This window comes from Caretta caretta, chromosome 5 (assembly GCF_965140235.1).
Source record: "Caretta caretta isolate rCarCar2 chromosome 5, rCarCar1.hap1, whole genome shotgun sequence".
Taxonomy (NCBI): Eukaryota; Metazoa; Chordata; order Testudines; family Cheloniidae; genus Caretta; species Caretta caretta.
In genome coordinates, this window is record NC_134210.1 from 26,040,045 (window position 1) to 26,054,517 (window position 14,473).

Genomic DNA, 14,473 nt, shown 5'->3' on the forward strand with positions numbered 1-14,473 from the left:
CATCACCACCAAGTCCTGTGCTTTGGATGATTTTTGTTTGTTGTTTAAAAAAAGCCTCATCCACCTCTTCTTCCTGGGTAGGTGGTCTGCAGTAGACCCCTACTATGACATCACCCTTGTTTTTTACCCCTTTTATCCTTACCCAGAGACTTTCAACAAGTCTGTCTCCTGTTTCCATCTTAACCTCAGTCCAAGTGTATACATTTTTAATATATAAGACAACACCTCCTCCCTTTTTTCCCAGCCTGTCATTCCTGAGCAAGCTGTACCATTCTATACCAGTATTTTAGTCATGCGTATTAATTCTGTGATGCCAACGATGTCGTAGTTGTGTTTATTTACTAGCATTTTGAGTTCTCCCTGCTTATTCCCCATACTTCTCACATTAGTATACAGATATCTAAGATACGGATTTGATTTCCCCACTATGTTGTCTCTTGTCCCTTTCTTATCCCTGCTATAAACAGCCCATGTTCCCCATCAGATTCTGACACTTCTTCCAGGTCTCCATGTTTTTTACTTACCTGTAAGCTTTTGTCTCCTGCCATCATCTGATGGTAGCATCTGTCTCCCCAGCCCCACAGGTATATTCCCCATACCTATCTCTTCTCCTTTGTAGATCTGGATCCTCACAAATAGACTTCTGTGGGGGTCAAGGAAGAAAGGAATGATGGAAGTGAAGGGAAGCATCCCTTCTAAGGCCCCCCCAGCAAGGAATCACTGGGATTTCATCCTCTCTTCTGAAAGCATCAGATGTGAGATTCTAGGATGTGAATATTCTATCTCACAGTGTCTTATTTTGGCCTAACAGCTCTAACTACGACACTTCATCAAGAACCATTTTTTCTAACATCCTCAGGATCCCTGGCCCCCTGCTTCTCACAGATTAATGGTTGTTTCCACAAGCTGATGAGATAATTACACTCTAGGGGGCCTGCTACTACTCCCAGGCCTGAATTCACGAAGGGGTTTAGGCACTATGATGCTGACCACTGCAATGCCTAATTTTTAGGTGCCTAGAAAATCCTTAGGATCCACAAAGCCTGAGTGACGAGACTAGGATCCTGGAGAAATATTTATCTAAGACTGCAATCCACAAAAGACTGCCAGCGAGGCAGGGAGTCACCTAAGCAAGCCAATAGGAGATACCTCTGAGAGGGTGTGTCCTAAGCCCTGCCCCTCTCAGGGAGTTCTGCACCTAAGTCCAGGCTGCAGGTAGGTACCCATCTCTGCTTAAAATCCGCAGCCAGGAACCCCTCTCTTAGAGCTGGGTGGCTTAAACACTTAAGCCATTTCTTGCAAGACTGGCTTAGACGCCTGCCTAATGCCACACAAAGCAGAGGAGAATGAGGATAACGACTCCCGTATAACTAGGGCCCTACTAAATTCACGGCCATGAAAAACACATCACAGATCATGAAATCTGTTCTCCCTCCATTAAATCTGGTCTTTTGTGTGCTTTTACCCTATACTATTCAGATTTCATGGGGGAGACCAGTGTTTCTCAAATTGGGGGTCCTGACCCAAAAGGGCGTTGCGGGGGAGTTGCAAGGTTATTTTAGGAAGGGGGTGTGTGTCACGATATTGCCACCCTTCTGTGCTGCCTCCAGAGCTGTGCCCTCATCCAGAGCCACCACTGTCTGGCTGCCCAGCTCTGAAGGCAGCACCCCACCAGCAGCAGTATAGAAATAAGGGTGGCAATACCATACCATGTCACCCTTACTTCTGCGTTGCTGCTGGCAGCAGCTTGGACTTCAGAGCTGGGCTCCCGGCCAGCAGCCACCACTCGCTAGCTGCCCAGCTCTGAAGACAGCACTGCTGCCAGCAGCAGCGCAGAAGTAAGGGTAGCAATACCACAACCCACACTACAATGCCCTTCCAACCACCGCACAACTCCTTTTTGGAGTTACAATTACAACGCTGAAATCATGAAATTTATGATTTTTTAAATCCTATGACCGTGAAATTGACCCAAACAGACCGTGAATTTGGTAGGGCCCTAGCTATAGCCATTAGCCCAGTGTTTAGGTTACTCATCCAGGATATGGGAGACCCCCAAGTCAGTTCCTCCCTCTGCCTGATGAGAAGAAGAGATATGAACAGGGAAGAACTATTGTAACAGCTTACCTAGGGACATGGTGGATTCTCCATCACTTAGTCTTTACATTAAGACTGAATATCTTTCTAAAAAACATAGCTCAAACAGCAGTCATCGGCTTGATGCAGAGATTACTGGGTGAGGTTCTTTGGCCTGAGTTATACAGGAACTCAGACTAGATGGCTACACTGATTCCTCCTGGCCTTAAAATCTATGAATCCGTGAGCCCAGAATGAGGACCCAAGTATGTAAACAAAACCAGTTTGTACACCCAGATACAAAGCCAGTTTGTATCTGCGTGTAGCCAGTGATGGAGAACCTTGTATTCTGCAGATCAGAAAAAACTTTAAGAGAAAGATAAAGGGAAATTTTGAGAATTCACTGCACTTTGAGCATCTAGCCTACCAGTTTTCGAAAGCAATACTTTATGCAATCCTCAGTTTTCTACACATTGTTAAAAGAAACTGCTTACTGTGTATTTCAACCAGAAGAGCCACAAGTGAGCCAAATACTAACTGCTTGTGAGAGAGCAGGGCATCATGAATCATTTTAGAAATGGAGTTCCAGGGGTGAGTGTGCTGCAAGATTGGGTTGCATGACTAGATGTGACTGTGAGTGTAAAGTGGGGACAGAATACTGGAAGGCAAAACCTATGCAAGATGAAGATCTAATGGGTATAAGGATAAAAGGAGAGATGAAGGTAAAGCAGTAAATGCTAGAGGCCATCCAAAGATTTGCTGAAAGGGACTGTGAGTACTACTGTCAATGATCACTTGTACATGAAAGACAGAGGTTTGGATTAAGGATCCAGGAGTAACCAGCAGAAGGATATTGTTCTCTTATTTTTGTGCTCCTAAAACACAGATCTCAGATTCTATTTGTCACCTGCTATCTCAGCTTCTGCATCAGAAGTCTTTGAATGTAAATCCACTCTCCTATACCTTTTTGACATTACCTTTCACCTTGGCTCTGTGCAAGAACTAGAAGTCCTTATTGTCAATGATTCTGGAAAGGAATCCAGCTTCACATGACATTTTCAAATTAACAGAAACTCTTCTTAAAGCCAATGGAGACTATTTTTGGAAGAACACAGAGGGGGTTTGACTATTTGGGTATAACAAGTGAGTTGTCATGTTAAGTCATTTGGAAAAGGGCTTAATGTTAATATTTTCAATTATTTTACCAATTCTAAAGCCTGACACTCATTTAAATTAATTCTGTATACCAAATGTATTAATGTAAAAAAAAACCAAAAACCCCAAACTAACATTTTCCCCATTTGTTTAATGGAATAATATTTGCAAATGGATACTTGGAAAAAAGTTTTGTTTTATAATAATGACGTGTTGTTCTGTGAACTGAATATTATAGAGATACAACAAACGATTATGGGAAAAGTATTGTAAACTGTCATATTCTTGCTAACAGGAAAAAATGTATGTTTGTTTCCTAAAGTAAACAGTCACTCAAAACTGTTATTTGTATGTGATATGATCCTTGCTGAAGAGTTCTTTTAACAACTAAAAAGGGAACAGCCTGCAGCTCCACTGGAAGGAGAAGTGTCATGTGGCTGATGATAATTCAAACATCACTGCCGTATTCCTCCTGAGAGAGGACGTAAATGCAATTTACAACCCCTACATGCACAATGGCAGCTCTCCTGGGGTGAATCTCCCCACTTGGGCAGCATAGTGCCTGCCTTCCACTAAGGAAAGGCAACTTTCAGCTCTGGCCACTGTATCTCTAGAGTCCCTTGACTTCTCCACAGTTGACCCCAGCCACTTTATGGGCTATGCTAACTGCCACTGGAGTGGGATTTGTGAGCATCCTGCTCCAATCCACCCTGCTTTAGGTGGACTCTTCACCAGTGGGGGTTGTAGTCTTCGTTCCACTGGTGAAAGCAGATTAAACCTGGGCAGGCTGTCTAGCCCCACAAATCTCCTGGTAGACCGAATCTATCACTTTATCAAAGATGTTAATGTCCTGTAACAATATAAAATCTCCTGGTACTTGCATTGTCAACCAGTTTTACCATTCATAAATGACTGTTACAGTCTGTCAGCATAGGTTGGTGTTTAAAAGAAATCAGCCGTTACGTAAGTTTGGTTCTAATGACCATTTTTATGGTTCAGGTAGACTAACTACCATAAGCTGTATGCAGAACTGGTATAAGTGGACTCAACTTCCAATGAAGTAAGTGTAAATTGAGCTCAGCACTACAGACTACTTCAACTGAGATATCCAAGTCTGGGTTTAGGAGCCTTAACTTTAAGCTTGAAAATTTTTAACCCAGATATTCTGACACTCATTCCTGTGTCAAAAGACTACTCTGATTATTTGTTTTAAAAGAATTTGGCACTGTTGACACAAGCCTGTCAAAATATTAAAACCTTACTTCAGTGCTGGAGAGATGGTCACCATAACATAGGCACTTGGTTGGAAAGTAGAGGTTAATAAAAGGGAGTAGAAATGGGATTCTCAGGGCACCAAGAGAAGTTCAAAGGAGCACAAAAGCCCCAGGAAAAACGCTACTTACCTGATTCATTGCTGCTCACTTGTGTTATTGTTTCATCTTCTTCATCATCATCATCATCACTATCACAATTTAATGAATGAAAGGCTGTTTCTGGCTCTGTGTCAACCTGATTTGCATCCAATTCTTGCTCAGCAAAGCTTCGCAGTGCAACAAGACGGTGATGTATTGCTGCATACAGGTACTCAGTATCTTTTGAACTTGCCTGTAGAAAATAAAGTGCATACAACCATTGAAAAATAACTGCAAAATAACTCTGACTGCATACCAACCAACCACTGAAATGCAGATGTAAAAGGGAGAGATTTCAAAAGGACTGAAAAGAGCTAAAATCCCTTCATCAGACACTTATTGTCCTTCAGAGTCAAAAGAATGCATGTAAGATTCCAATTTAGTAACCTTTTGAGAAAATCAACTTAAATACAAATAATATTAAGTTTGTCTTAATGGTCTGTGTTTTAGAATTTGTTAAAAATAATTGTTGGTTGTTTTCCTTATTGATATAATGGATGCAACCTTAAAACAAAAATTATGATTCATCTAGTGAATAACTCTTTTATTGAATACTTAATAGTCTCGACTCTGTGCAACTCCTCCGTAACAAAATGTACTTCTGACAATAATAAAACATATATGGACTGTGAAAATTCCTAGTAATATTTCTGGTTAGAAGTAAGTAAAAACAGAATTAATAACCAAAGATAAGTTTTCTCTGATTAACAAATGAAAAGATGCCATGAACTCAGCTGGTAAAGTTGGAAGGAAATCATTACCAGAGGGTAGTTGAAAGCACATGATCTTCTGGGGCCTGATACTCCACTGCTTTGCACCATGTGGATTCATTTACACCTGTACAAATTCGGAGTAGAAAGATACTAGTCTGATTTGGTAGTTTTATATCTCAATTTATACTCACTTTGCACAGGTGTAAGTGACTGCAAGAGTTGTGAAGCAGTAGAGTATCTGGCTATTCTTCCATGCTGCTCACATCTGCAGCAGCCAAAAACTTTCCTTTCATTATAGCCATGCACAATAGAAAGCCCTTGAGTGCAATTCAGAGTTGGTGTTTCAGCAGAAATTAACTCAGCTGTAAACTGAGTAATTTGTCATCACAGGAATACGCAGCTTTTCAGGGACAAAGTCCGCCTAGGGTTGCAAATGTTGTAGATTAGACTCAAGCAGCTGCCTTTTTCATTGGTTCTCAAATTGTCATATATCTTTGAACCTGAGCCATGGGTGAGCCATTCTTTTTAGGCATATCTGAGGAACTGTCCTAGATTGAGATGTCAATAGAGGAGGTTTGGGAACAAATTGATAATATTCATTATCAGATGATATTCATCCAAGAGTTCTAAAGGAACTCAAATATGAAAGTGCAGATCTGCTTACTGGGGTACATAACCTATCACTTAAGTCAGCCTCTATATCAGATGAATGGAGGATAGCTAATATAATGACAATTTTTAAAAAAGGTCCAGAGCTGATCCTGGCAATTACAGACTAACTTTAATAGCAAGCAATTGGTTGAAACTATAGTAAAGAACAGAAATATCAGACACACAGATGAACATTATTTGTTGGAGAAGAGTCAACGTGGCTTTTGTAAAGGGAAGTCGTGCCTCATCAATCTATTAGAATTCTTTGAGGGTGTCAACAAGCATGTGGACATGGATGATCCAGTTGATATAGTGTACTTGGACTTTCAGAAAGCTTTTGACAAGGTGCACACCAAAGGCTCTTAAGTAAAGTAAGAAGTCATGGGATAAGAGAAGGTCCTCCCATGGATCAGTAACTGGTTAAAATATAGAAAACAAAGTGTAGGAATAAATGGTCAGTTTTCACAATGTAAAGAGATAAACAGCAGGATCTGTACTGGGACCTGCGCTGTTCAACATATTAATAAATGATCTGGAAAAGGAGGTAAACAGTGATGTGGCAAAGGAGAAGATATAAAATTACACAACAAGAGAGTTAAGTCTAAAACTGACTGAAGAGTTACAAAGAGATCTCACAAAACTGGATGACTGGGCAACAAAATGGCAGATGAAATTCAATGTTGATAAGTGCAAAAGTAGTGCACATTGGGAAAAACTCATCTATACGTACAAAATGATGGGGTCTAAATTAGCTGTTATCACTGAAGAAAGAAACCTTGGAGTCATCTTGGATAGTTCTCTGAAAAAAGCTGCTCAATGTGCAGCGGCAGACAAGAAAGCGAACAGAATGTTGGGAACCCTTGGGAAAGGGATAGATACTGAGACAGGAAATATCATAGTGCCACTCTATAAATCCATAGTATGCCCACACCTTGAATACTGCATGTAGTTCTGGTCAGCACATCTCAAAAAAAGATATATTAGTATTAGAAAAGAGCGACAAAAATGACTAGGGGTATTGGAATAGGGTGACCAGACAGCAAGTGTGAAAAATTGGGACAAGAGGTGGGGGGTAATAGGAGCTGATATAAGAAAAAGACTCAAAAAATCAGGACTGTCCCTATAAAATCGGGACATCTGGTCACCCTAGTATGGAAAAGCTTCCTTATAAGGAGAGATTAAAAAACTGGGACTGTTCATCTTAGAAAAGAGATGACTAAAGGGGAGATATGATAGAGGCCTATAAAACCAAAAATGGTCTGGAGAAAGTGAATAAGGAAGTGTTACTTACCCCTTCACATAAGAAAAGGATGAGGAGTCACCCAATGAAATTAAACCTGCTGCCTAGTAAACAAACATAAGGAAATACTTCTTCACACAATGCATAGTCAACCATTACCAGGGGATAGCGTGAATGCCAAAACTATAACTGGGTTCAAAAAAGAATGAGATAAGTTCATGGAGGATAGGTCCATCAATGGCTCTTAGTCAAGTTCGCCAGGGATGTAACCCCATGCGCTGGGTGTCCTGAAGCCTCTGACTGACAGAAGCTGGGACTGAACAACTGGGGGTGGATCACTCGATAATTGCCCTGTTCTGAACATTCCCTGTAAAGCTTGTGGTACTTCCCACTGTCGGAAGACAGGACACTGGGCGACCCTTGTGGACCACCTGCCCTTCTAGTCATGATTGCATGGACCCACCATAAACCACAATGATCACTTTGAATAATATCCCTGTGGCAACTATAGCAATTGTTTTGATGCAGAAGGAAAAATCAGGAAAGTGTGTTGATATATTTTAGGCATCTTTTAATGTTATTTAGCTTCATGGAGTAGCCAGTTCCACAGATCACTGATAGTCCACAGACCACAGTTTGGGAACAACTTGTATACCATTGCTTTAGTGATCCCTGCTGGCTGTGTAATACAGTGATCTGGTTATCTCCTTGGGCCATATCAGACCTTCAGCTTTTTGCACAAAAAACAGCAATTGACCTCAATGGTAATTCTGTACATGTTATAGCCTTACACTTTTTACCAGAAGGAGGCTTGCTAGAACAAGGAATCTGAGCTAAATTGCCAAGTTCTAGATACTTGTCCTTTTTCAATTTTTTCTTACCTGTATTAGAAATACTTTAACAGAATGGTCTTCTAGGTCTGTCGCAGTGATGCACAAACTCTTGCGATTTACTCTTTCTATCGCCATCTGAGTCCAGAGTTTGGTGTTGAGAATCAGTCTCAAACTGCCTTGATTTCGCATAACTAAAACAGGAATGCTTACATATTAGACATTACATGGTGATTGAAACCTCCCTGTTGTTGCAGCGGATTTATTCAGTACTGCTATAAAATCATATTTCTATTAACTTTGCATTTCAGGGGATTTATAACCTAACATTTTGAAAGAGGTGGGGGTTTAAATTTCTTTATTATGATTTGATATTTTTAAAGTTTCTCTCAATATTTTATACTTTTTGCCATATGATATAATGAAACAATCTTTCAAAACTACACAATAAAGTGTAAGAAACTACTGCTCAATAAACAGAACATCCCATAAGTCACTTGGAAGAAGCAGCGCCTCTGGAAAAGCCACATCAGAAAAGACAGAACAAGTGCTAAAGAAATCTGGAAGCAGAACACATAGTGCTTAGTGACATCTGTGAGTACCTGCAGCTCACAAAAGCTGCAGTGCCTAGGGATGTTTAGAAGGCAGCTAACTTTATAGAGTAATAATGAAGAGGCTTTGAGCAACTGGATATAGATATAAACAAACCTGGTTGCAGGATTACAATGATGTGATATCCAATTGACTATAGCAATTGAGAGCATGATTAAGAAGTGGAACTAATTTTTACCTAGCCTTGAGTGTAATGTTCCATGTTTATTGCTTGAAGTGTCATTAAGCCTCAGGGATCCTCTTCCTCTTTCAGTCCAGGATAGTGAGAGTTTATTAAATACAAAAAGCTTGCAACTGATCTAAAGGGGAAAATGTTATGGAAAGCGTCAACAGATCTGAATTCTGTTGTGCCGGAGAATGCAATTTATACGTTTGATGTCTCTGTGCTATAACTTTTTACTTTACAGTTTGCATAAAATTAAGACCAATTTTAAAAGTGAAATGAAAACTGCACTAACCCCAGATTTATGTTGAGTACCTCTACTAATCAGGCTATGGGGAACGTTTAGCATAGAAATACATTTCACTTTTACCTTTTCTATTTTAATCCTTCTCTGTGAAATCCACCAACATCTCTGTATTTCCTGAAGATGTCCTAGAATGCATCATCCTATGACATCACTGATATCAGAAGTTTCATGCAACCCATTGTACCAGTACTGTCATAAACTGAAGCTAATGACCCATCCATATACAAATTTCCCACATATGGATGGGAGAGTGGATTCAAGCAATCTTACAAATTGTGCTTCTTTCCATTTTTAGATTTTTGTAATATATGCAAGTGTTAATTTGCCAAGAAAATAAAGAGTTTTAAGAATCTCGAGTAGCAAGATTTATCCTGCTGGCCTAAAATTACTACGATGTACCTTAGTTTTATTATAAACCACTTACTTTGATAATTCCTTAGTTAAAAAAAAAATCAAGCCTTTGTGTTTATAAAGTAACTTTAAGAGTACTTATAATTTGGGGTTTTATTTATTGGTGTTAGGGAACACTGACTTATTGTGAAGACAGTTATAACAGACAATAGCAGAATGAGGCTTTGGAGCATGATTTTGGAGGTTGAAAGAGCTCTCTATATTCAGCACAGAGAATATACGATGAAAAGCTACACATCAGCTTGAAAAGAAATTAGTTAACAGAAGCATATTTTAAAAAAAGGAAAAAAACGTATACAGTTGTCCAACAAGTAGTAGTACATACATATTCATGGAATTATAAGTTACAGTAGACCATAATGTGCTTTCTAAACAAAAGCAGAAAGGCTCATCATGCAGTTTTTAGGAAAATATACCTGCAACACATTATGTTCTGCTTCTTCCCCTGTTATAACTTCAACTTTATCTAACAAATATTTCTGTGCTGGTTTGGAAATGTAAGCTGCAGCTGATTCAATTAGTGTTGACTTCTTTGCAAAAAATGTTTCTAAAGGAGAAATAAAAACAATAGAAAATTCTAAAATTTCTACAGCGGGAATATGTCAACAGTATGACTATTTGTATGGTCTAGGTCTTTGTACATTCGTCTTAGTGCTAGATATCAGTTAACATTTTAATAAACTTCAGGCATTCCAGTATATTTTTTAAAGAATAAGACCACGATCCAGCATTTCTGTATAGGCACATTGGTCTGTCCACAAGGAACAACTAGCAGGATCAAGCCCTAACTAGTTAATAGTTGAGTTTCCAAATCAAATTTATTTTGAGATATTGCTGCTCAAAGTCATAGTCATGAAAAACATAAGTCCCATAAATCATAATGGTAATAAGAGCGGTGTGAATATTTAGCAGGAAATAACATGAATAACTAGCTAAAATTGTAGCTGAAGTGACTTGTTCATAAACAAGCTATAGGCTGAAATGTGTTCACAAAGTATTCATCACACAGTTTTGGATAACAAATAAATTTGTAAAACTCTAAGACTATTCAAGGAAAACTTACAAATAAAAAATAGTCTAAATTAATCAAATAATAAGTCATTCGCTATGATGATAATCTAGCTCTAGTTTTGAGTCACAAACCAAATGGCAGTTGCTTTCTGGACACTTAAATTTATGGTGCGCATCCCAATAGTATACTAATGACTGGATAACTTTAAACTTTTAACTATTTAAAGTAAATAGATTATAATTACTGACCACCACTAATTTGATGTCCTCTATGATGCACTGAAATTGACCTATTGGTAGAGTCTCACTGTATTTGTTTGCTAACTAGTAATGCTTACCTGTATGTGAATAACCAGTATGAAAAGTTTTGGCATCTGTGGATGTTATTTCTCTCTTGCATAGATCAGTTTCATTATGCAGCTTGGGAGATTTTTGAGGGCTCTAAAAAATTGAAGAAACAAGGAAAAACAGATTGAGAAATTGTAACGTTTATATGTTTGACATTAGCAGCAAGCTGAAAGATCAGGAATATATTGAATCATAAAATACACAGCAGGGGTGAAGATTAGTTGAAATAATAGGTTAACATGCAAACTTTACTCCTACATACAAATACTGACATAGGATATAAATAAACAAGCGTTTGGTATTTCAGTCAATAGTGGAACTTTGTCCATTATTATAAAAGCCTTCATTAAGCAGGAACTGCAGTCTCTTCTTAAGAAAGACTCTGGGCTAGGAGAATAAGCTTCTTTCCATTTAAGTTTAAGGTGATCTGATAATAGAAGTGGAGAAGTTTACCAGATATCTTTCCAAATTAATTCCTCATTTTACTGGACCACCATATATACCAAAATTTTAAAAAAGGCATTGCAGAATTTAGAAATAATCACTCTGAGATATTTTAAACTATTACATTTAGCTGATTCTGCAGAGTTACAGTTTTCTCATTGTTCACATCTCCTGTATATCTGAATACTGCTAATCAAATATTTTCTTGGGAGTCAGAGGGGAGAAAGCCTACAGCTCTGAATGTTAAAAAGTCTAAAATGGTTTGTGCTATAACAGAAAATTACTAGAATTGATTTTCCTACTGAAGGGCCAAATCTAAAATTTGGGCCACCTAAGTTGTGCCCATGAAATGTGCGCACAAGCCAGCCGAGCATACCCAACAACTAACTGCCTTTGCAGATGAGCACCAACATATATAATTACTCATTTTGGACCAATCCTGTGAACAGCAATACATGTTTAACTTTACTCACATGACTTGACTTCAAAGAGATGACTCATGTGCATAAGCATCTGCAGGACTGGGGGCTTTGTATGAACATAAGACAAATGTTGTGGTCACAATTTAGGTGACCATCTTTGAAAATGTGACCTCAGCATTCAAATGCCAACTTTTTTAGAAACAAGAAAAAAGAAAAATTTCAATATTTACAAATCTTACCAAAACTCTCTCTACCATGTTTTCTCCAAACACAAAAGTAGAATTTCTGTTGTTTAAAAAAGTTACATCTTCAACTGGCTGATTTCTAGAGGAATATGTGAAAAATATCAATTAGACTTTGTAAGAGATGCAAATATAACATCTATAACTGCATACATTTACCTTTCCAAATCCTACATTAAAGCAAAAATATTGGCCTACTGGGAACCACAGAGAATACTTCATTAAAGGAATTTAGGGAGATGCCTTGTATTTCGTGTAGAATAATGAGATTGTTCCTTAAAGCCTAGATAGTGGCAAAGCCACAAGCCACTGTTGCAGCACCCCAGGAGCAGTATAGGGAAAGAATCCTGCATCAAAGAGGCACACTTCTCTCCCTACTTCCTCTTACTCCAGCAAACTGCTACCCTCCCTGTGTCGGCTTAGCTGTGCCGGCCACCAGATCCACCCTCTCCCCTATCTTCATCTACTCCTTGTCCATCTGCTTGGGGAACACAGACGGGCAGGCGCAAAGCTTACTTCAGCATACCTAGATATAGGTTATGTCAATGCTGCAATGTAAGCGTGGGTTCAGACTCTGGGTTGAGCCCAAATCCTCCTTCTATCTACACACAAATCTCTCAGACTCAGGCTTAGACCTAGGGTTCTAGGACCCTGCAGGGATGGAGGGTCGAAGCCAGTGTCAAGCCATGACCCAGGGTTCAAGCCCTATTGCTTTGAAGTATAGATGCAGCCCTGCTTAACTTGGGTCCTGGGAGTCTGCCAAAAGTATCCCATAATCCCACAGGCCATCTTCTTTTGTCCTCTCTATTGCAAAAATCTCTAATAGACTCAGTTGAAAATGGACGCCGCCACTTGGCGTACAGCAAGAGCTCAGTGAGTCATTTTCTTCTAACCACTAAAAGGAAGAGATGCAGATCAGGATAAGTAAAGAACATGTCAGAGATCTTTTGACCAATTTGAATGAATTCAAGTCAACGGGCCTGATGCTGTTCACCCCCAGGGTACTGAACGAATTAGTGTAGAAATCTTGGAGCCACTGGCAATATTTGCAAACTCATGGATGACAAGAGAGGTCCCGGAAGACTGGAGATGGGCTAATGTAGTGCCCATCTTTAAAAAGGGGGGAAAGGAGGAGCCGGGGAACTATAGACCAGTCAGGCTGACTTCAGTACCTGAGAAGCTACTAGAGAAATGTATAAAACATTCAATTAGTGAATATCTGGAGGATGAAGGGGTAATCACAAGCAGACAGCATGGATTTACTAAGAAACAAATCATGTCAAATTAGTTTGATTGCCTTCTTTGACAGGGTAACTGGTTTGGTGGATAGGGGGAATGCGGTGGACATAATATACCTGGACTTTAGCAAGGCTTTTGACACAGTCCTACATGATATTCTGAAAAATAAGCTGCAGAAATGTGGGCTTGGTGGAACTACCATTAAGTGTATACATAATTGGTTATACAACCACAAACAAAGAATAACTATTAATGGAATGATGTCACATTGGAGGGAGGGTTCAAGTGGGGTTCCACAGGGATCTGTTCTGGGTAGAGTGTTGTTTAGCATCTTTATTAATGAGCTGGATGTAGGTGTAGAGAACAGACTGATCAAATTAGCAGATGACAAAGTTAAGGGGGTTTGTCAATACTTTGGAGGATAGAGCTAAAATTCAGAGGGATCTTGATAAACTGGAGAACTGGGCTGTAGACAACAAAATGAAATTCAGCAAAGACAAATGTAAGTTTGCTACACTGAGGGAAGAAAAACCAAGTGCACAAATACAGAATAAAGAAAAGGAGTACTTGTGGCACCTTAGAGACTAACCAATTTATTTGAGCATGAGCTTTCGTGAGCTACAGCTCACTTCGTCTCTAAGGTGCCACAAGTACTCCTTTTCTTTTTGCGAATACAGACTAACACGGCTGTTCCTCTGAAATACAGAATAGGGGATATGGCTTGTCAGCATCACTGCTAAGAAGGATCTGGGAGTTGTGGTGGATAACAACCTCAAAGTGAGTCAGCAATGTGATGCTGTTACAAAAAAAAGCAAATGCAATTTTTGGTTGCATCAACAGAGCAGTCACGGGAGGTGATAGTATCACTCTACTCAGCACTGATTAGGCCTCAGGTGGAGTCCTGTGTCCAGTTTTGATCACCAATTTATAGAAAGGATGCAGAGAAACTGGAAAGAATCCAGTGGCGAGCGACAAAGATGATAAAAGGGATGGAATCAAGCCATATGAACAAGGCTGAAGGAACTGGGTATGTTTAGTGTGGAAAGGAGAAGATTAAGGGGGGATATGATAGCAGTCTTCAAATACTTGAAAGGCTGCCATAACAAGGCTGGAGAAAAGTTGTTCTCTTGTGCCATAGAGGTCAGGCAAGAGGCAATGGGTTCAAACTACAGCATAGCAGATTTAGATTAAAATCTC

At 39.3% G+C, this 14,473-nt stretch overlaps 1 protein-coding gene across 5 annotated transcripts in view; it reads right to left on the minus strand.

The window, feature by feature from the left end:
• The window catches only part of RANBP3L (RAN binding protein 3 like), a 143,947-nt gene that overhangs the window by 30,000 nt on the left and 99,474 nt on the right, over positions 1-14,473 (minus strand). For 4 of the 5 annotated variants that reach the window (XM_048850894.2, XM_048850893.2, XM_075128433.1 and 1 more), the window contains exons 9-14: positions 12,035-12,119; positions 10,920-11,022; positions 9,987-10,117; positions 8,868-8,988; positions 8,129-8,271; positions 4,635-4,836 (exon numbers count right to left, since the gene is read on the minus strand). In XM_048850894.2, coding sequence (XP_048706851.2) covers positions 4,635-4,836; positions 8,129-8,271; positions 8,868-8,988; positions 9,987-10,117; positions 10,920-11,022; positions 12,035-12,119 — 785 coding nt within the window. Of the gene's footprint in view, positions 1-524; positions 644-4,634; positions 4,837-8,128; positions 8,272-8,867; positions 8,989-9,986; positions 10,118-10,919; positions 11,023-12,034; positions 12,120-14,473 lie in introns of all 5 variants that reach the window. The other variant, XR_012668389.1, reaches the window with a different exon arrangement.